Source organism: Brachyistius frenatus, unplaced genomic scaffold (genome assembly GCF_029030835.1).
Source record: "Brachyistius frenatus isolate BFR_SWC_R1_liver_20210118 unplaced genomic scaffold, ASM2903083v1 Contig_38, whole genome shotgun sequence".
NCBI lineage: Eukaryota > Metazoa > Chordata > Actinopteri > Embiotocidae > Brachyistius > Brachyistius frenatus.
The window spans coordinates 525,292-549,408 of NW_027210637.1; the positions used below are offsets into that span (position 1 = coordinate 525,292).

At 41.0% G+C, this 24,117-nt stretch overlaps 1 protein-coding gene across 4 annotated transcripts in view; it reads right to left on the minus strand.

Moving 5' to 3' along the window:
* The window catches only part of ldb2a (LIM domain binding 2a), a 95,966-nt gene that overhangs the window by 25,114 nt on the left and 46,735 nt on the right, over nucleotides 1-24,117 (minus strand). For all 4 annotated transcript variants that reach the window (XM_069701761.1, XM_069701760.1, XM_069701759.1 and 1 more), the window contains exon 4: nucleotides 8,111-8,283. In XM_069701761.1, the coding sequence (XP_069557862.1) occupies nucleotides 8,111-8,283 (173 nt within the window). The remainder of the gene's footprint in view (nucleotides 1-8,110; nucleotides 8,284-24,117) is intronic.

Below are 24,117 nucleotides of genomic sequence, written 5' to 3' on the forward strand. Positions count from 1 at the left end.
TACCTTTTAAATGCTGAAGGAGAAACTTGTGGTTGTAATTTGGTCCAGGTTACCATTTCGGAATATTAACTCTCCCTTTCAGTGACTGACGCAATTCAGCGCCGATACAGTGGTTTTACGTGCGTGGTCTGATAATGGGCTCGTCTGAGCTAGATAAGTGCAGGTTAGTCTAAAGCCATGTTTGGGAATAATCTGTGGTGTTTAATGGACAATGGACGTGGTCTTTATTGTATTTATTTAGTCTAATTCCAACAGCAGCGTGTCCAACAGCTGACCAGAGAAGTCAGAGAGAAAGAAAGGATGCATCATGACACCCAAAAATCGACACCTTAAGAAGAACTGAAACTGTTGCTGTAAAAATGTGTTAAATTTAGATGTTTTTAGTTTTCAAATCAACTGCACTGCGCTTTTATTCGGACGAGAAGAGTCCCTTACTCCCCCCCCTCCCTTCCAAACAAACATTTAAACATCAACTGTATTAACTGAAAAATGCATTGTCACCAAGTTTAACACGGATTTTCTTTGCAAGTTGACATTTGAAAGATCTACATAGGGCAGCAACAGGATTTTTATGAGTTTTAGAGTATATTGAAAGAACCCTTAAAACGACAGACGTTCATTGTGTTTCAAAGAAATGTGCTCTTAAAATGAAAAAAAATGAAAAAAACATGAAACCTCACATTTGCATGCAGGAATATTTTACGCTTCCTACATTGTGATTGTCACTGACCTGCATGGTTCTCGTGCAATGTTCAATTACAAGTAAGAATATTGTAATTAATCGACTGGTACTAGTAAAAAAAAAAAAAAAAAAAAAAAAAATACATATAACTTTAACTTTGGTGTTTTTCTCGTCCTCCTTTGAAATGAAATGCTTCATTGTCATTATGTGGTGTTTGAGTTTTCTGCCCTCTGGGCTGCTGAAACCTATTAAAAAAACAACAACAAATATTTAGGCATGTATGAGGAACACAAGTAATTCATTGCATCATTCCTGAAACTGTGCGTTTTTGTAGATTTATGTTATTTACCCACAAGGGGTGAAATAACTTGAATTCTGTTTACTAGTGAGCCACTGTCTTCTGATGCTTTCCAGGTGCTGTAGCCTACAGTGAAACAACAATGCACTATTGATTCCTTTTTCCATAGTGCCAACTGTGTCCTCAGCATTGCCTCCGCTATTGCTCTTATTTGGCTCTGCAAGCTTTCTGCTTCTCTGTAACTGATAAATAAAATCGGTAAACTGCCTAAATAAGAACCAGAATAAGCATCGCATTAATTGCCAAGTGCAATAAATGTGCAGGAATCTGTCTTAGTGGCACTGGTGCAGAGACACTATATTAACCAGAAATGCAGCCGAGGCAGCCTTTTTCTTTTCTTCATAGAAGCCAGAGGAGATTCAATCATACAAAGCTATTTATTTCTCCATAGTGAGACTCAATTGGTTGAAATCTAATATTTCACACAATGGCTGTAACCAATATTTTTTAAAAGCTAAATAGTGTTCCCTTATGAAAACTAAAAGGAGGAAAATCCCCTTGAATTAAAAAGTGGTCCATTAAATGGTACAGCCCCTCACAGAGAGTCCCCATTGATTTAAGAGCAGGGTCATAAATCTTCCACACAACGGGGCTGAGATCAGGGGATCTCTGCCTCAAAAGAGCAAGAAAGAATAACAGCGTCCCACTGCTGAGACACTATTCAATACTGTACCTGACAATCAATTAACAACAGAGGAGATGAAGGTCATTAAATCGATTATTATGAGCATTCATGGCTACTTCTGCTGAATATAAACAGGAGCAGAGTTGACTAAACATGCTGCAATTATAGCAACAAGCTGCTGACACTGTAACTCAACGTGTCTGTAGTAGTAAGTACAGAGGAGCTCGATGCTACTGAGGTTATAGTACATACTATTATAACGATTAACGTACATATGATTTTTAGTGTGTTTCTTTACATATATGTTGAGTTTGGAGCTGAAATTGATAAGTCCATCGTTAAAAAAACAAAACAAAAAAAACAATCAATTACTTCAGGAAAGTTTTCCAAAACTCATCAGCTGCAGATTAATATCTGCTGCAATTCCGTCTTTTCTACGATAGTTACACGTGTATATTTTTGTGTTTTGACGTTTTATAGAACACATGATTGATCAATTAATTGATAATGAAAACTATCATTAGTTGCGGCCCCAAAGCAGAACATATTACAGTGAGTGTTCACTGTAAGATAATTGAACACGTTCTGCCAACATGACAATCACCTCACAGCTCAAATGAACTTTTAAATCAATAAAACTTCAAACCCAAGAATAGTCTGTCATTGGGACGTCTCAGTGGCCTCGCTACTCAGAGGCAGCCGCAGTGCTGCCAGTTCGACTGCAGCCTTTGTTGCGATGTCCGCCGTTTCTATCTCTTCCCACATTTCCCCCCATTTCTTCTGTCTTCTGCCAAAAAAAAAAGAAGCTTAAAACATGTGTATTCTCATGCGCACCCGTCAGACATGTCAGGCAAATGGGATCTAATGAAAAAAAATAAATCAGTCAACATATGTCATAAGATACCAAATGCAATACAAATTCAGATGACGAGAAGTAGGTGGAGGCAACACAAAAATAAGAAATAAGAAAAAAGAAAAGAGTCAAGGTCTCCTGTCATAACATAATCATAACAACACACACCGGTGATACAAGCGGGGCGAAATAAAACTGATACAGGGTCATATCAAGTTACACTATTGAAATAAATGTCAACAGTTATAGTCAACTCTGACGAGGCAGATGCTCCGCCCGCCTCTGAGCCCGCTTCTGTCGGAGGTTTCTTCCTGTTTTCCCTCCTAGCGTATATTTGGGAATCGTTGAATTGTTGGGTTTTCTCTGTATAATGCTGTAAAGTTCTGCTGCAAGGACTTTAACGCGTTAAGTGCCATGAAATAACCTGCGTTATTAAAACTGAATTGAATTGAATTGAGACATACGTTGAAATTGAGGTTGTCTTGTGGTGTTTTAAATAGGACTATAAACTAGTAAAGGTTTCACATGAATATAATCTAACATGTACAGTCCTAACAGAAGGATGGTAGAGACTGGTGACCACATTCCAAGCAAAGCACAGATTGCTGTTAACACATCCACTAGTCAATTTCTCCCCCACCCCCTCCCAACCTAAAAAAAAAAAAAAAAAAAAAAAAACCCACTCAGGGGAATCAAATTCACTTGAGCTGAGATCACTGTGTCATGAACTCGCCTTTTGCTCTTTGCTCACCTCCCAGCATGCACAAACCCCCAGCTGGGCACCGGTAACAAGGGCCGTGCCCTCCGAGCTAACACACGCTGCTCGGGGGAAGCAAGGCCTGCTGGGTAGCGAATAGAGGTGCCGCGGTACCGAGGGAGGGAGGGGAGCTGCGAGGTTGGGAACTTTTGGTCAAATTGGCACCCCGCGTCACCTTGTCAACACCCTGCCGCACACATTGTCCACCAGCCACCTGGAGGACACCGTCCACTTCTCCGTTAGCTCCGCCCATTCGTTAGTCTGCACCCGGCCGAATCAGCAACGGCACGAAGGTGGAGCGCCTTCAAAATCTGCCGCCCGATTCTCAGCATTAAAAATGACACTCAATTATTAAGCGGTGTCTTATCAATGTAATTGCACCGCTGCAGTCGGGGAACATTCGTTATGATGTTTAACGACACGTTTAACATTGCCGACAAGTCTTGTGTTTGGGTTTTCAAAACGAGTGTAAGAAATAAGCACCGCACATCAAACACATCGTATCAAAAAGATGCGGATAATTACGCTGTAACGTCTCAACGGAGGTCGATGACATGACAGCTTCTGTCTTTTTTGGGGTTTTTTTTCATGGTAACACTAAACACTTTCTGGAACAGGTGATTTCAAGATGCACAACAGTCAAGAGACCGAGAAAACAACGAGCAGTTTCTGATACATACTGCAAAATATCTACATGAAGAAACCATATCACTGACTTATTGTATTTGAGAGTGAAAGCCTATTTAGGACACTTAAAATGTTGATAATAATGCGTCACTGCAAAAGGACAGGTGTACCTGCTCGGTGCAAGCAAGTTTCCCCGAGTAATTCCACGACTGGACTTTTGTTTTGTTCTTTCAAATCATTTTTGGCTAACCTGGGAGTTCGTTACCTGGATTCGCCGGAGGCTCAGAAACCACTATGCCACCGGTTTGAGTTTAAACAGGGAAATGTGTTTGCATGTCTTTCCTCAAGTTCTTTCTGTTTTCATGTTCTTTCCGCAATAAAAGACACGAACTACACGAAATCCCTCTCGGACCGTCTCACCGAGGTCTGCGTCTGTCTTCGTTTTTCGCGACATCCGCGGCGTTTCCCCGACCTCGCCAATTAACCGCGTGACTACAGTGCTGTGATTACTGACTGGAAAACTTGGCCAAAACCGCAAAAACAAGACAAGTGGTCATAAAACCAGCATTATTCTTTAAATATGGTCAGAATTGGGAATATTTTTTTTTTTAAAAGATAAATAGAGAGAGAGAGAGAGAGAGAGAGAGAGAGAGAGAGGAAGTGAAGAAGAGAGAGAGAGGATGATACATGCAGAAAGAGAGAGAGAGAGAGAGAGGGAGGGGGCGAGCAAGAGAGCGAGTTGGGAGCTGGGGATGATTTCTCTAGGGATGAAGGATGCGGGTGTGTGTGTGTGTGTGTGTGTGTGTGTGTGTGTGTGTGTGTGTGTGTGTGTGTGTGTGTGTGTGTGTGTGTGTGTCTGTCTGTGTGTTAAGGGTGCGGGGGTGGGGGGTGGTGGTGTGAGAGAGAGAGAGCGGTGGAGTAGAGAGCGAGGGGAGAAATGAGCGAGCCAGCAAGTCAGGGAGTAGGATGAGCGAGGGGGGGAGGGAGGAGGGGAGGGGGAGGTAGAGAGGTGGTGGAGGGGGGGGGGGGTTGGGTGGAGGGGGAAGGTTGAGGAAAAGCAAGGCGAGGCAGAGCTGATTGAGATTCGGGCCTCCAGAGCTGCAGGCTCGCTGCTGCTGCTGCTGGGAGCTCAGGGAGAACACGCTCGGTTATTGGAATTTTTTTTTTTTCTTTTTTCTAATGAATTAATTCTTCTCATCCAATTTAGGTGAAGATGAAAAGAGAGCAGCGCTGCGAGCATCAAATTTAGCTTTTTTGTTGACCGGGCCTGAGCCGTTCTGTGCGGTTAATATCGGACACTTGTAATATATTAAGTTTTTTTTTTTTTTTTTTTTTTTTTTTTGGGGTGGGGGCGGTTTTTTTTTTTTTTTTTTTTTTTTGTTCTCCCTTTTGAGAAGCCTTGTTTACAACACCACAAGACATAAAAAGACATTTCCTGTGCGTGTTATTGGGGATGTTTCATACTCATTTACTAATATGATAACACAAAGAGCCCACCTCGACCAACACCCAACCCCCACCCACACCCCCACCCACCCACCCACCCAACCAACCAACCGATCGTCCAACCAACCGCTGCGTGAAAACAAAATCACCTCCCCTTCAAATATACAGAAACACTGACATAACCTCGTGTAGCCCCTCGATACAAACTCATGTAGGCAGCCATGCGTGAAAATATACTCCAACATAAACATACACTCACACGCGGTAAACACCTGCCACATCTGAATATAAATAGAATAAGGTCCCGCACTACACCGCTCAGAAACTTTTCCAAGATCACATAACAGCGGAGACGCAGTGAAATAAAGGAAAAAGACAACTTTGCCGAGCTCCAACGCCGCGTGTTTTTGCGTTAACCGTCTGCGGCCATTTTAACCGAACGTCCCGCTTCTTTCTGCGCCTCTTAAACACAAATATATGTCTGATGAGTCATCTCGAAATCAGGGCGTGTACATCGTTTTTGTCCACTCCAATGTGGTTTGTGGTGACAAGTTAATTCACGTTTATAAAACTGAACTTAATCTGCAAAGAATTAAACGTCATCTGCAAAGAATTCAGGGTCTAATATATATAAACTTCTCTCCAAAGCAGGGCGAAGAAAGTGTGGGAGTTTCAATTCAGCCCAATTAAATCTCAAGGGCTGAATTTAAAACACTTTCGCGTCAATACCGGTTCACATACTGCGCTTCGATTGGAAACACGCCCATATTTGGTAAACATCGAAACTCTGGACGTCCGATTGACTGGGAGATACCATCGCATCTTAAATAAACATCGTAGCAGCACAGCAGCAACACATGTTCAAATAACTGGAGGAATTGTGTCTTGCTTGTATCTTGCAGAGTATACAGCAAGACCTCCGAGGTACCAGTAGAATGAAAACAGCTGTCCCATGGGCTTAAATATTGGTATCTATATTTGATTAAAATGTCAAGTGTTGTCTGGGCTCTATTGTTAATCCCTTCACATCTATCGCAAATCATTTGGTCTCTGATTCAGCTTAAAAAAAAAAAAAAAATCTTAAATAGAAAAAAGATATTGGCCAGCTGGAAAAATTCATTTCAATTTGGGTTTTTTTTTTTTTAGGAGTTTTCTCAATTCAACTCAGGAATCTAAAAGCAAGACAGGAAAAGGCAAATCACTGCCCTATTATGAAGAAATATTACACCTCATACCAAGAGATTTTTAAATTGATTTCATTTGAACTGAAAAATAAAAATAAATGTCAGCCCAATGGCACAATTTGCTTATTTCATTTTAGAAAATACGATTTTGGATTTCAGTTACTGACAAAATTACTAACTAAAATGATTTTTTTTTTTCTCTCTCTTCACTGTGATGTTTTCTTTTATTCAGTTTTTAGCCTCATAGCCCTTGGCAGGTCAGCCAAAAAGTTTAATTTCAGACTCTGCACACTACGCGCACACGCGCACACACACACACACACACACACACACACACACACACACACACACACACACACACACACACACACACACACACACACACACACACACACACACACACACCAAAGAGTGAGTGCATACTGTCAAGTCCTGAAAACAAGAGGGCGTATAGCTGTTTAATGTCAGAACAATCCGGTCTGGTGCTTCAGCTCAGGGTTCATGGTACAGGGAACATGGAATCCCTTTAGCTCGGCTGCTCGGCGCTGACAAGGTATCTGGCCTCAGCTTCATTTAGACAGTCAGCAGAAGAACACTAAGAGTCAGCGAGCCATCTGGATCAGACTGTGGTGAAGGAGATATTCACTCCAGCTCACGGGGGGATTCTCTCCCCCAAAGACAAAAGCAGATGAGCTCAGCTTTAGCGCTTTTCAGAAGACCTCGGTGTCAGGTCCGGATTATTTCACCTGCGCAATTTGTGTTTCCTCTGCTTTCCCTGCTTCTGTCTGCGCGTCACTTATACAGCAAACTAAACCTTCAAAGATCTTATTCATGTCCCCCTGGCACAGCATTTCGAACACCTGTGGGCTTTAAGAATCAGTCGACATCTTTAACACGAGAAATGCCAGTGGATTTTGAGGTCTTGGAGAAGGCCAAAACGCTGATAAGTGAGGAGAGAGAGTAAATATGAGTGTGAGTGTGACATTTCTTCACATGAATTCCACAATCCAACTAACACGGCTTGGTGCAGGTACACTATTTAGCCTCGGGAAATACATGTAGGGTGCCAGCTGATATATTATAAATTCCAACAAAATAGTCAGCATGATTGAAGTTACTGGTTTTGTGAAATGAAATCTCAAAATATAATATTTCACATTTGAACCCATCCCCTTCCTAATGAAAATAATGCCTGTTGTTATGAAAAAAAAAGATTGATAGTAGAATAAAGTACGAATACTTTACTAACTCAAAAAATAGTTTTTTTTTGTTGATTTAGTCTTTAAATTTAACTAAATTGTTGCGCAATCTTGCAACTTTTCATTCAGAAATCAGATATAGACATTTAAAATCAAACTGAGCAGCATTTTATAATTCACTCCGAGAAAAATTCCCACCTCGCCCAGATATGACTTTAAATCCCAGTGTCAGCATTAAAGAGGAAAAAAAAAAAAAAAAAAAGGAATCAAAGGGTGCAAATGGATTTGATCTTTAACCAGTTAAACACTTCACCAGGGCCATTATCATAGCCTGTGATCAATTATTCATGGTGGGAGAAGCTCAGGGGTCAGGTGTTACCTTTGTAAACATTGGCTTCCCGTGCTGGGTGACCATGGTGCACTGATCACAGTCCAGGGTGATGCAGGAGTTGTGGAAGGACTCCTTGGAGTGTTTGAGGATGTAGTGGAGCTCGGTGACCCCTCCCTCAAACACCGTGCTGAAATAACGGGGGATCAACGTCCGGCCGATCGCTGCGGGGAGACAAAGGAGAGGACAGAGCTGCTAAATATAGAAAGGAGCCCCAACGTGGAAATGATGTGGAGAGAAGATAGTGGCAGCGTAGAATACAGGCAGTGCTGCAATTGCTATTAGGTCAATTACTCCGACTAATTGTACAGTTTTAAGGCTACGACTGCTCCAGTGGTATGACTACAATTATCAACTGTTTAATTGCAGGCAGATACTAGCAACTACCATTTAGGTCTGTTTATTTCCTTTACTATTTAAAAAAAAAAAAAAAAAAATGTGCACCTAGTGCTGAGCTTCAGTACAAAATACCAGAATAAAATTGTTTTCCAAACATTAAAGAAAAGATTTGACCTTTTCTGTTTTCGTGCCATGAGGTGGATGAGAGGATTGATGCCTCTCTGAAGGGTGTCAAGTTAAGGACTGAGCTGGAGCAGAGACACAATTACATTCACTTAACAAAAATATCAGAAACTGTGAGCAAATTTCTTCTGGTCTCGAACCACAAATTAACATACTGTTTTTACTTAACACCTCGGTTTGTATACAGAATAAACAAAGGCGATACAGTGTGTAAATTAATGAACTTCAAAGGGGATTAATAGAAAGACGTAACTATTTCTGAACCGAGGACAGAGCCAGGCTCGCTAATCATCTCCTGGCTCAGCACACATACAGAAATCACAGTGGTACCTGTCTTCTCACCTGACTTTTGGAAAGAATGTAAAAAAAAAAAAAAAAAGGTCTTTCATAAAATGGTGACCTATTCCTTTAATTTGAGGACTATGAACATGTTTTTCGACAAATTTGTTTTTGTTTTTTCAATTTAACCCCCCCAAAAAACGTAATGTTTTCTTAACACAAGCAGCCATCCAAAAATGTTGCCTTAAAATACATGCTTATTATTTTTAATCAAATATGTCTGATACCAGCTCTTTGAACCTGAGACATATCAATAATCTTTTGACAGACGCATCGTGATTGGTACTAAAACGTTATACGGTTCGGTACAATGGCCAGTGCTAAAATCACAGTCAGTTTTGTTGCACCAAATTCAGTTCTACTGATACTTAAGGTATGTTGTTGTATTTATTAAACGATATGGCACAGATAGCAAATTATCCAATTATAAATTAGATATCGTACTGGACATTCAACAAATATAAGGAAAATATTGAATTAAATTAACGATAATACAAACGAAACCTTACGGAGACTTCGATCCAAACTGTCACGTTAAGCAATGTAAGCCATAATATCAAAGAAACTGTTTAATAAGGGCATCTGCTTCAGATTCATTAATCAAGATAAACATCTTATTGGCTATAAAATGCTCTTAGAAGGAAGCAGAAACTGATCAGATGTTCATGAGTGAAATGATAAAATATTTGAGAGCAAAAAAAAAAAAATTCCATTTTACCGCATTACCCCCTTTTAAATCATATAAATTCAACCTAAAAACACAGATAATTAAGTCGGCTGCCTATTGGTTTGACTTTAACCTCTTTACTCATTACAGCTGGTTTCTTGTAATTCTAAAGTGTAGGTGAAGTCTCAGCTTTTTACCCTTTTGAAGTAGCTGGATGAGCAACTTCAAACACGGGGTCAAAACTGGACAGCGTATGAAAAGCTAGAGGGCTTTTAATTTGAAACTAGGGCTTTTGGTTTGAAATATTTAAAGGAAGTCAGGGCATTTGGCCAACAAATGGTCTAACTTTATCACTTAGTCACTCACTCTTTCCCTCAGTGACAGATATTCACGTTTATAAGGCTGGCCCTGCTCATATTCAAAATACAGAGCATGCAGTTATTCCTTTGCAGTCTCATTAAAAGCTGGAAAGCCCTTTATTGACTCTGAACAATAATCCTACACACATCATTTACAATTGTTAGCAGTGCTGTAGCAATTATGAGAATTCTGAATGAACTCGCTCTTATATGCTATCGAGCAGCTGCCGTCCTGCTGATTGTGGTCAATTTATGAATCAGGACTCTCAATGCAACAGGCACATTATAGATTTACAGAAACTATTGGATTGCCCTGAAACGTATCGATTCACTGTGGCTGGCCTCTGGATTGCTATTCACCCTCCAAGAAATGCACAAATCCTTTATTCTTGGATTGAGTCTGATGTTTGTATTTTCGATAAAGGTATGTATAGCGGTAAATTTAAATCCTCAAACACATTTGAAGATGAAACATTTCTTGAAACAACAGACAATATCATAATTTAGACTTCTCGGGCCACTTCTTCCAAGATATGGAACTTCATATAATACAGTGAGTTTAGAATATTTCTCATATGAGTGAGACTGCACAGGGAAGAGTATTTTCACAGTTTTTTATTTTAGAATAATAAGATAGTTTGGTATTAAACTGAATTATTAAGATGGACAACTTCTGCAGTGCAAACTTTCTGCAGAAGCCTAAAAAGACAATGAACAGGCTGCATGATGAAAACTGGAGGAGGAGTCAGGGAAGGAGAAAGTGTCTTCAGTGTTTTATAGCCCTCAGGCTTTGTCTGGTTTCTATCTCCACTGTGTTAACTGGCTTCAAGGAGAAGAATGGATGATACAGTGTGTGAGGCTTACATTTCTCATTACATTATGGATGCACTGTGAAGGCATGCAAGATACAGATTGCTGAACACTTGGACATATTTTGCAGTATGCAATCGTGTCCCCAACTGTCCTTCATTCTCAGCTTTTAACCTAAAATATGAACAGTGTAATTTGTTAATAGGTTACTGTTTGAAATTTCACAGGAGATTCCTCACCAAAGGTTTTTAAAACCATCTTTGACAAATCAAAGAAGCGTTCAAAGAAGACTTCTTTAGCCTGTCATTATCATCCAACTGAGGTGATCTGATCACAAGTGGCCAGCTTAAAGTACATGAGTGGACACATGGCATTATCATGCCTCTCCACATTTGTACCAAGTGACCACTTGTGATCGGACCTCACTGCCCCGCTCTATATGCAAATGAAGCCATACATCGCATAAATATACGAGTAAATGAGCACATGAACACGTATAGAAATTGAAGCAACAGGCATTTAAGAAAAATCTCACTGGAGCCTTGTTTCAATGCGCTATACATGATATATGTCACGTTTGTACATGTTTGAACACAGTTTAGTAAGTTTGTCATTTATAACCTGAACCGTCAGGACCCAATCAGTTCAGGTCAGATTATTTAACTATTCAAGCGGATCGGACTATGCGCTGCAGTAGATAAATGAACTGAATAAAGAGGCAGCAGCTGAGATAAACTTAAGGAAAAAAAGATAAACCCAGAGAGACCTTTGGTGAAACAAACGTCACATACAGCTTGTGTTTTTAATCACTAAAAAGCTGCTTTATAACCGCGAGTTTGCAGGTAAATCTTTCTATTTATGTACAATTCAGCTGTTCTTGGCAGAGTCGTGCAGGTCATATCCTCTATGTGGCCTCTCTAATAAACATATGAACCAATATGATTACTCAGAACAGTTGTTGATCCAGTAATCTAATAAACTAAGTCTCCAATAAACGAATCGTTTCACCTCTAAGAAAAGCACGATTACGGTCAATACTTTATTGCACGATTTGTTAAAATGGGTGTTTTTGCTGTGTGTGGTAACAGCTTGGAAAATAACATTGCCAGAAGAAACTGAAAAATGAGATATTAATGCATAGGATTTACTCTGAATATAAAACAGGATTGTCTTCAATGCACAACTTAATATGTAGATCAGGCATTGTGCACACCATCAAAAGAGAGCAGCTGCTTCAAACAGCTTTCACTTTCACATGGGACAAAAATTGCAGCCTCTTATGGTAACTGCAGAGCTCAATATTGCAGTTTCAGTTACTTGTTGAGCAGCTGTGCAGAGCCAAACTGCAGAACGAGTCACAGCATCTCCAACACCACGTCTTGGTGACACATTCCTCCTTAAAGAGCCTGCTTTTCGAGCTTTTATTGTTCTGGCTATAGGGTTTTTGCTCAACACTGATACGCCCTGTTTCACACTCCTGTTCACGTATGCGCCTGAGAGCTGTTCTTCAACCACATGCTTCACTCAAACATCACTGGAAAGTCCCACTTCAGCAACTTGACTTGCACAAGGGCAGGGCCATTAGGCACTGGGAGGAAAGTCACTTAAACGGACGGGGGAATCTGAACCAGCAACTGTTGCATCTTGGAACAATTCTTAGTTTCAGGTGATTATACACTAATGAAAACATATAAATCAATATTATATTCAATTTCTGCAAATAATCCCCCCCAAAAAACTGCACCCTTAATTCCCCCTCTTCCAACAACCCCAACTGAGTTTAATTATATTCAATCTTTTTGTAAATGTAAAGAGTTTGCTTAAGTGCCTCATCATCTTGCAGACCATCAAAACAGGGGATCAGAATACACCTTCGCTACACTGATAATAGAGTAGAATAGCAGAATAGAGTAGAGTACCAATTTTCCTTCGTTCCTGCAAAGGTATATATGAGCTATGCTGATGACACCTGAAAAGAGTATTGACTTGAAATATTATACAAGTACAGGAACCGGTGTGGATATTAAAATATGATCCAGTAGATCTAGTTTGAAGAACTATGCCAAAAAGGTTTCTAATGCTATGACACAAGATTTTCCCACTCTTAAAATCATTGGTTTCCACTGGCAATCAACTCACATTATCACCACCACATGTTTTCATTATATATATTTTTTTGTGGCAATGACCATGAGGTAAACAGTAGAAATACAGCGTGCAAATTACAAATTATATCTAACAGGAATGAGCTGCCAATGCAGCGTATTGCCGAATGATGCTGCATTTCATTCAGCAAATTTGAGCCCGTTTCCTCCTTTTTTTTTTTTTTTTTTTTTTTTTTTTTTTTGGCAGGGACCTTCTGCAATGGCATCCCACTGCGTCATCGCAATGGCCTCATTCAAATGAATGATGGGGCTGCGTTGTTTTATGCAGCGCTGAATGTCAGCCTGAATGCTGCCTAAATCAGTGATTCCCAACCAGGGGGTACTTGTACCCGCGGGAGCACTTTTGCAGTTACTGGGGAGGGGGAAGTGGGAGGGTGGTGGGGGTTTGGAGGGGCGTGGGGGGTTGTAGAGAAGCTCGGCTAATTTGAAAGAATGACTACGATTTGGTTAAAAAAATATATAGTCAGAAATACGTGTTCAGGAGAATGAGGAGGACTCAGTGAGGCTGATCTTTAATGAATTTATTATAGCAATCACCGATGCATTTGGATCACAAGGGTATGTGAGCTCATTTTATGGTGTATGTAAGATTAAAAAAAAAAAAAAAAAAAAAAAGCTTGAAAAACACTGTTACTCGTCCTTAAAACACCATTACTAAATACGTTTTTTTCTTGCTTTGTTTTCTGTTTCGCGTCGTTGGTTTTAACTGGGAATCAACTCTCTAATCCCAGCAAGTGTTATTGACCTGCTCTACCCAGACTATTAAATAACAGCAAAAACAAAACAGCCACAAACCCTGAATTTGGGATTATAAAAAAGGCGAGCGTGTCGGGATTTCCTTTAGCCCCTCGTTTCCTCGCCTAGTGGAACAAGTCTCTCTGTTCCTCTGCATTTTTCCTGCCCGTCAAATCTCCATCATTAGAGCAACACTCGGGGAAAAAAAAAAAAAAAAGAAAGAAAGAAAAAAAAAAAAAAGCCACATTATCCAGCAGCACATGGCCTCTGATTTCAAGCAGAAATAATCCATCTTATAGTCAACACTCTGTTGGCTAGAATTATGCTCTTTCTCCCCTTCACCCCCCCCAGGGTGGGTGGGTGGCCAAGGAGGAGGTGTGTGTGTGTGGGGGGGAGGAGGGATGGAGAAGGGTAGTGGGGGGGGGGTGGAGGCGGGGTGAAGCATGGGAATAAAACTTCATTTAGAAGTGAAAGGTCCCCAAAGACAGTGGCTCGAGAGGCTCTTGAGGTCAGACCTGGATGGGAGAGTCTAAAAACGACGGAGGGAGAGAGAGAGAGAGAGAGAGAGAGACTGAGGGAGATGAGGAGGATGATGTTGGCGGTCGGGTGTGTGTGTGTGGGGGGGGGGGGGCGGGGAGGGTGTACCCGTGACTGGCATGTTTTTCAAATTCGATAAAGTCAGGCATGACTAAATAACACATAAAATGTTTGGCATCGTGAGCAGCGGCTGAGGGGAAGAGGAGGGAGGGGAGGGGAGGGAGGGGGGAGGGGAGGGGAGGAGAGGGGAGGAGAGGGGGGAGCTGCGGGGTCCGCTCGGCGTGGATGACTGTGTAAATGATGCTCTCTCGTTTTCTCTCTTTCTATCACTGCACCCTCTCTCGCTCGCCCCCCCCCTCTCTCTCTCACTCTCTCTCTGTATCTCCCTCCCTCCTTCACTCCCTCCCTCCCTCCCTCGCTCGGTCTCTACCACGGTTGAAAAACAAAGTACGTCTAGGAGTGGAGCTGACTGCTAATGCGGAGGAGCTCTGAGGAGACGAGGGAGAGAGGGGGGGTGGAGGAGGAGGAGGTGGTGGTGGGGAAAAAAATGAGCGGGGGATGAAAGAGAGAGAGAGAGAGAGAGAGAGAGAGAGAGAGAGAGAGAGAAACAGTGAAGAAACTAGGGGGGGAGATGGAAAAAAAAATAAGTGCTTGTCAATGAGGGAAAGAAGACTCACTGAGGGATAATAGGAGGGAGACAGGGTGAGACGGGGAGATAGAGGGAGACGGGGAGGGCGGGGGCGGGGGGGGGGTGATTGGGGTGTGCTCAGGTGATACGCAGATCTGCTTCTTTGCCCATCTCACCAAACCATGCAGGAGTTTTGGTTGCGTGTTCTCAACCAAAACTGTCCTAATAAAACCCAGTGTGCGTAGCCCGGGGTGACAGAGTGATAGATAAGCATGTAATGGTAGCCGTGCTAGCAAGTCTTGGATCATTTCAAGCACAGTAGTCTTTCACTTCAGATAGTTTTTCTATGGGCTGAGGTTCAAATATTTTCGAGGCTCCCCAAACTCAATATTTACATCGAAGACAAACACTCGAGCTGAGCTGCTGCGAGTCAACAAACGTCAGTGTCGAAGTCAGAGGTTCTTTTAAAAGGACATTTGAATCTTTTTACAGTTTAATTTCCCTTTTTTTTTTTTTTGTAATGTACTTTTCTATCGTTCAGAGACAGAAGCAGAAACGAGAGCCCCAAAAAAACAAAATGTCAGAAATGGTCATTTATAGCTTTAACACTAGTCCCTTTTTTTTTTTTTTTTTTTTTATTATTTTAAACTAAGCTACCAAATATGGACCCGTGAATGCAAAATATTGTCCCGTAGTCTGAAGGTAAGGTACATTTCTCAGGTGACGTGTTCCAATTAGGGTTGCAAAAAAAAGATGTATTTTCATTATCAGTTACTGTGTGATGTTATTTTTCTGATATAATGAAAACTTAAAAAAAAAAAATAGTCAGCAAACATCCATCATGAAGCAAGTTCCCAGAATATTATTGGAGTTTTGAATATTAGTTGGATAAAATAGTTATTCTAGATATGCTAAATATGATAAAACATCAAACAAAACCATTACATTCATCAATAATGTAGGTGATCATCATACTACAAGAGGTCAACGTGCCTTAATGCTCGCTAACTCCCATTTCGATTTATGCGAAACAGAAAACATTTGAGAAACTGGAGGTTTAGCACATTTTTGCAGAGAGTTTTGTTACCACACAGCAAGTAGAAAATGATTTCAACTTCGACTCAATAAAAAAAAAAAACCAAATATGGTAGTCAGATAATGGAAGGGAAATCTCAGCTTGCATTCGCTGCCAGCTTCATGTTGAAAATTTGATTACTTATCGTTTTAATAGGCAGACAGATTTTACACTCACCAGCAGAGCACCAGCCTAACAAACATCACACAAATTACTGCTATTTGGCGATCTTATTTGTTTTTTGTTTTTTTTTCTTCCTCTTCACCTCACCCTACTTCTCTCTCTCTCTCTCTCTCTCTCTCTCTCTCTCTCTCTCTCCGTCTCCTTCATGGGTTTTTCTTTCTTTTTCCTGAACTGTGCTGATTGGCCCGTCTTCAGTCGCGGGGCACTCCAGAGATACAGATTAGCTGGCACTTGTTTGGGCGAACACGACAAGCAGCATATGTCTCTCAAGTAATGTGTACCCAAACATGCAATTTACAAATAATTAACGTGGTGTTAATTAGTCACATTAATTCATGCCACTTTGTTGGGATTGTTTCCCCCCGTTGGTCCCCAGGACTCCTGCCAGCACCGTCAGCCAGCGATTTCGCTGCTCCAAAGTGAGAGCGGGGCGTCAGAAGAAAGAAAAGGCCACTGGCTGGCGTACGCACACGCACACGCACACGCACACGCATACAGACACACATTTAACCGTACGTGCAGAGTAATATCCATCTCGCCTTTATGGACACACGCAGACCCACGGCAAAGTAAGTTCCTAAAAACATCTGGTCCCTACTTAGCAAACATTACTGGAACGGGAGCAAACAGGACATTTGTTGGGGACGATTTTCTGCTGCGGATTAATACACATTTGAGTAATTTCCAGCAGCAGGAAAGTGCGTGTGGAATTGAGACACAAATAAAGTGTATGGGTTCACGGTTTCTGAAGGAATGTGACCCCCCCAGTACAACAATGTGGTTCAGTGACGTGGATTTAAATGTTGGGTTTTTTTTTGGATAACAACGGAGTTGTACGGCACAAACAAATAAGATATATCAGGTTTTGGCAGCGTATTGTTCTTTTTGAGGGATATGTTGACATTAAGAAATATCCAGGATATCACCAGTCGAACGCGCAAGTCTGTTGCAGTTCGGTGTAGAAGTGGTTTATTAGCATTTCCAGTTTCAGTACAGACACCAAAACGTTTTGGACACATCGCTGTCATGACTGGAATTAAGTTTTTCCAATAGCAAATTGCTTTTTAAAGAAACAACCAAGAGCCAAAGTTTCAAAATCTTAAACAGCCACGGAAGATCTTGGACTAAATAAAGTATAAGTACATTTTTTTTTTTTTTTTCATAGAAAAATTAAACCAGGTGCCAAATCTGACCATGCCAACATTCAGCGCAAAGATTTTCTGTCCTCAAAAATGACCTCAAAAAGGTACGACACACAACCCTGCTGTTTGTATGTGTGCAAATACTCAAAGTTGAAGTAGATAAACGGTGTTGTAGTTTCACACTGCTTTTGTATTTATCTTACACTGCGTGTACTGTACGTGCTTGTCAGTGGATTTACAGCCTGCACTGCATACGTCCTTGTCCATTCCTCCGTGAGCTTCGGCGCGATTGTGCGCGCGATTGTGCGCGCCCCCCCTGCGCGTAAGCGTTCGATATCGTACGTGTGCGTACGGTGAAGTCGACATGCAGGTTGCGGAGCGGCAGGGCTGTGTGTTGTGAGTTTACCGTCCACTGTGACGCTCACACACACACACACGCGCACACGCGCACACACACACACACACACACACACACACACACACACTACACACACACGCACACACACACACACACGCACGCACACACGCACGCACACGTTCAGCACATACGTGACGTACACTTGCACGGTAATGATGCGCCGGGGGACCGCGGAGGAAAGAAGGTAAACAATATGCACACCCACATGCAGGGACCAAAATAAATACACGTAAACATGCGGAGATGAGCCGTGGAAACATAAGCGAACTACGACGTCACGTCTTCCGTCCCTCCCCGTTTAAACAAACCATCTACTGTTACTTCATTGGATTTGAAATTCAAAGACAGATTGTATTTAAACAAATGACTTAAATAAGTCTCACGTTTCTTTGTTTAGTTTATGGCCAATTAAATACAGTGCAACCTGCAGAATTAAGTTGTTTGCGTAATTGCAGCATAGAACGACATATGAAATGTTTTCCCACCAAAAAAAACAGCTAAAAAAAACCCCCAGATTATTGTTAGTTTGGGGTCGTGACGTGTTTTTATTTACAGCTGCATCACTTGTTTAAGCAGAGGTTTGAACAAGCCCTTGAGCGAGGCCCCTCCTGTTCTGTAAGTCACTTAATACAAGAATGAGCTTTGTGTTAAACGCCTCAAATATTCAATCGAAAATACATCAAGCAGTCCCGGGTCTCCGTGTGAGACAGGAAAGAGCAAATACTGTGGGTCTCGAGTCAAAGCATCCACCCGAATTTCATGCCGAACCAATCACGGAGTATCAATCCCAATTTTTTTTCATCAAGTTGAGAGTAAAAGGCTGGAAACATGGCGGGCTGAAATAGTAATAGCCGTAAAAGAGGAGCTGGCAGACTGTCACCTAACACCCTCCATGTGGCAGCGAACACAAGAAGAGTTCTACTCTAAAAGAAAGTCATTACCTGGAAGTCATTACTCAAAGTTCATCGTCCGCTATCTGCACAAATATAGGCAATCTACCGCGTTCAAGTGTAATCATTTTATGAGCCTTAGATTTGAGCCACTTCTGACCTTTTGAAAAGTACAACCATTTGTGGCTAATTTTACTCAATCAATCACTTTAAGCCAAAAAGGATGTCTTTTTTTTTTTTTTTTTTTTTTTTACTAAGACCAGTCAAACTCCCACCAGTCAAACTTGTCAGCGCTGTTTGTTCGACCTGTCCAGGCGGCGTGGATAACAGGTGGAGTACAGCTCTCAGAAAGAAGCCAAATTAAAAAGGGAGTAGAGGGGCGGGTGGGGGGGGTGGAGGTAGAGGCGAGAAAGTCAGGAGTACTCAGTGGGCGATTATGCAGCAAACGCAGCTCTCCGCAGTGCAGAAGAGAAAAGAATGGAAATGAGAAGCGGGAGAGCAAAGACACATTTGTGGATGATCCATAATGTCTGCATCCTGCGAATATTCGTCAGCCGAACAACCGGCTCCCTCGATGCGTATGAGCGAGATACTTTACGGAGGTGAGAGGTTAGGGGTTCAATTCCCCCGCGTGCCTCGGTGGACGGAGGGCTCGAACACTTACAGGGTGCGGAGATCAGCACCCTGTGTGGCTTCATGGAAAAGCCAAGGGAACAGTACTGCAAAGGTTTGGGGCCAGTTTAAACAGATTTATTTCTGCTACAAGTGGATGTCATAGATAATGACTATAAGTAACGTGTATGTAATTTTAAACCATTTGTTAAAGCTGTTTGTGGCTTAACTTAGATAGGAAAGTGTGTTTTTAGCTACTTTGGTGAACTAAAATGGTTCAATATCAAGGTACTTTTATTACATCGGTAAAAAAAATAATATTCAGTGTGATGGCTGACACATTTCTAGTGATTGATGGCAGACATCTCATCGCACTGCCCTACTTTCTACATGGGAACTCACTTTTAATTATTCTAAATTAAACTCTATGCACTTTACTCTTTATTTTTAATTTAATAAGAGTAATAACATTATCTAATTTTACTGCTGCTACTAACAATGTGTTCCTGTCTGTCTTGGCAGAAGGCAAAAACTAAAAAAAAAAACTAAAAAAAAAGACATCTCTGGTTCTGCTGCCAATTTTCATCCTTTTTTCTTTTTCTTTTTTTTTTTTAAACATCCATCATGAGTTTGAGGTTTGTAAATGCTACATGTGTGTGTGGGGAAACAAAAAGCAAGTGTCTGCACTCCGCATCAATGCACCCAGGCTTGGATTGAAAAAGACAAGGTTAAGTATTAACCTTGTCTATATATACATATATATACATATATACATAGGATACAAACACAAAATGAACTGCATGCTGCTGACAGCATAGTCGTCGGCATGTAGATCGTTATGGACTGAAGGAGATAAAGTACGCGCAGAATAGTTCGATTTTTATTTCGTATAATTATTCAAAAAAGATGGGTAGAGCACGACACGACAACCCCACTGACTGTTAAAATGATGGGGAGAAATTTTTTTTTTGATTATGTTATCATCTTTTACAGCAAACATAAGCAGACATTAGAGATCACAGGCAGAAGTTAATTTATTGAGAGCACAGCGCTGTTTGAAGCATGTGTTTTCCCAGTGGACTATCTTTACACTTCAGCTGCATATTTCTTTTTCATATATATATATATTTTTTTATTTTTTTTTATTTTAAGACATTCAGCTCTCTCCCAAGCGATTCCAATCCCAAGTGGTTAAAATGACTGAGCAGGCGATTTAATGTCTCTCTGGAGGATAATCCCTGACCTTCTCCTACTGAACGGTGTCTCGTAACCTCGGCCAGACACCACCTCCTAACCTTATACATAAGGTATCTAACCTTATACATAAGGTTAGGCTAAAGCAAACAGATTATGGAGCCTGGAAAACAGAGTAGATCAGCAGACTCACATAGGTAATATTGATTTTTTATTTTTTTTCCCAGCCAGTGATGAGTGTATAAACCAGTGCTTGCTTGTACCTACGGTATGCGCTGTAATCAATAAGATAAGCTAAAAATACTATTAAAATCGATTATTACCCCCCCCCCCCCCCCTCGGTGTAAGCTACTGTGGGGAAAGATGCATGGATGAAAACCGAGCTGACGTATCGATCTGCAGAGCTTAATCAATGGTCGAGAACGGCCCGCACTACATGCCGAACAAACGTCCATCATCATCGACTCATATCTCTATCTAAACGCCCATCATGAGCTACGGTTAGCGAATGAACGGCGAGGGGTATTAGATCATTGGCAAACTCATTAAGTCAACTCAAGTGAACTGTACGTCAAGGCTCTGACAAACAGCGTTGTCGCAAAGTGCTTCACAGAGGACGAGAGCGGAGACGAAACCAGGACAAGAAGAAGTGACAACGTGGACATGATTTCTAAACAGCACAAACATGCACAAAGGACAGACAGAGATTATTAGTTTATTCTGCCATTTTTAACACACTGTTAAAAAAAAAAAAAAAAATCTGCGTTGAGTGTGAAGATGTAACTAAAGTTTAAGTAGTGTCACATGAATGTAACCTGGGCTAAGGTTTGGGTTACAAGTTTCTCATGGCAATAACGAGTCCAAGGTAAAAACAACGTCAAGGAAGTTGGGAAAACGCTCAACAATCGTCTTAATTTCTGTAAAACACATCTCGCAAAGCCAAAAATCTACAAAGCAAACTTTGTGGCAAATGGCCCCCTTTTTTTTTTTTTTTTTTTTTTTTTTTTATCAAAGGGAATGAAAGAACAAACACATTGGACACCTCCCGTCTCCCATTCGGGGATAATGTGAGGGAGACCTTTTGTACCTTTTGCTCTGTCTCATAAAAAAAAATCAAAGAGTATAAACAAGAGTGTAGGGAATATAATCAAAGCATGATGCAGCTTGGTCGCGTACAAAACATCAACTGCAACGGTTAAAAATCAAACCTCTGAACTATGAATGGAAATCTACCTCATTAGCATCTGTGGCATCTTAACGTCTTAAGAATCAAACCAAGTCTGGAGTTAGAGTTGTTTCAGTATAAATTGCGTGTTCCCCTGATGTTCTCTTGCCGGCCCACAACAGACGATTCAGCTTAGTATGGTTACATATGGTTGACATAAGACCGGATAGAAATCTACATAACAAAGCAATCCAATTTAGCTTTGGCTAAAACTTGAAATGCAATTTTTTTTAATTTTTTTTTAAATAATGCTGAGGTTGTGTCACCCATCCTTGAAAATGTGATCACACTAAGAGGAGATCACGAGGAAGGAACGACCAAAAACTCGGGACAAAATCTGAACCTATCCTTTCAGTTATGCAGCAGAAACCAAGCCAGAGCCAGACATAACGACAACAAGACAAAATACTGTAAATTGTAAATTTGATCCTGCTACGGTAGAGAAAGGGTTAAAACAGCCAGCACATATTCTAGAGGAACACTTACACATACACACACTGAAGTCTGTTCACATAAACGCACGCACGCATGCACACGCACGCGCCACACACGCCACACACACACACACACACACACACACACACACACACACACACACACACACACACACACACACACACACACACACACACACACACTTGCACAAACACACATCAGAATGTGGGAATCACTGCCCAGAACATGAAATATTCATCAGTCATAAAACTTTAATTCAATCTCTCTCTCTCTCTCTCTCTCTCTCTCTCTCTGTATTTCCTGTCATTTTTTTTTTTTTTTTTTTTGGGGGGGGGGGTGCTGTATTCTGTTTTGTGAGGAAAACACTTCCTCACTGCCCCTGCAACCAAGAAAAAAAACCCCCCAAAAAAACAATAATAGATTTCATTAAAGCCCCTTTTGCGCGATTGTCCAAAACGCACGAGCCAAAGCACATCGTTAAGACGCTGCTAGATTTCAGATGGAGGGAACCGCTGTTCACGTGGCTCGAAATTACATTTCAAAAAGAAAAGCTGCCGGGTGGCGAAGGAATGAGCGTTCCTCGTTTAATACTGTGATGCTGAGTTTTAGAGGTCCCCTGTTATCAAAGTTATTGTCACTCAAATGGTGGCGCTCAAACATTGAAAAGGGAAGCATAATCATACCGATGCCGGAGTAAAGTTTATGAAAATAAAATAAAATCGGTAAGGCGCATACTTCTACGTTATATTATCACTCTCCAAGGCAGAGCTGTCAAGACTCGAAGCTTAACATGATGGCGAAATGGTTTGGCTAATGAGAAATGTAAACCCCAGCATACATACTATGACACTTCTCACTCACATAGCACTTTTTTTTTTTCCTTTTAGCATATTCTGGCATCCAAACTGCCGGTTACACATACTTGTGCAATGCCTGCATCTCTGCGATTATTGTTTGACCTCCTCTGTATGTTATTGTGGGCTGTCAGGACACAATTCAAAACAAAACGCATCTTTAAGGACAAAAATAAGAATCCGTCCGATCTTAGAATTTAGCCACGTTACCAAATTGTGCTTAAAATTTGACTAAAAGTCATTCAGAGTCGGTTAAGTTGGTTAGCTGTTTGGTCAATTGCAGAGCCAATATCAGTTTATTTTTAAAACGTTGTAAAGTATTGTAATAATTGTGATTTAACTGATGATTTTTGCTTGTTTTTTTGTGTGTTTTTTTCAAGAATTGCTGAAACATTTGCAGAAACAAGCACATTTTGGAATTCATATTTTCCTTAAAGGGGTAGTGTGTAGGAAATAGTAGCATCTAGCGTTGAAGTTGCAGATTACAAATAACTGAATGCCTTTCAAAGTGTGTCGGAGACTCTATAGTTGCTGCAAAAAGGCCTTCTCCAGACTCAGTGTTTGGTTTGTCCATTCTGGGCTGCTGTAGAAACATGTCGGAGCAACATGACGAGCTCCGTGGAAGAGGACCCGCTCCCTATGTCGATATTAAGGGCTCATTCTAACGTAATGAAAATCCAACGATTCCTGTACTTTCGGGTGACTGTACGCTGATGAAAACATAGTTATGAATACATTATTCCATTTCTGCTGACAGATCACCTTTAAGATTTTAGCTTTCCTTCAAATTTTGATTAGAAAAATCCCGGCAAAGCACATTTGTTGTTGCAAATTAGTAGTATATAGCCCCAATTATAAGGGGACGTGGTTGTTGCTTTAGGGTTTGCTTCAATGAGATACGCTAAAAGGTCACAATGAGCATAGAAACAGCAGCTTTGTGTGCTACTCAGAAATACGAGTTTCGTGCGACTGTCTCATTACTTGTAGATATCCATTTGCTGATAGAACAGACATTCATTCTGAATTTATAGTCCAAAAAAAAAATACAGTAAAACCACATGACTTCTGCACTAAGAAACGCAATACAACTGGAACAAGGTGGGCCGCTTCCCTCCACCCCCTCCATCTGGTCTTTTCACAGCTAACAAGCTGAAGGCTGAGTGTACCTCTGAAAAAAAAAATTCCAC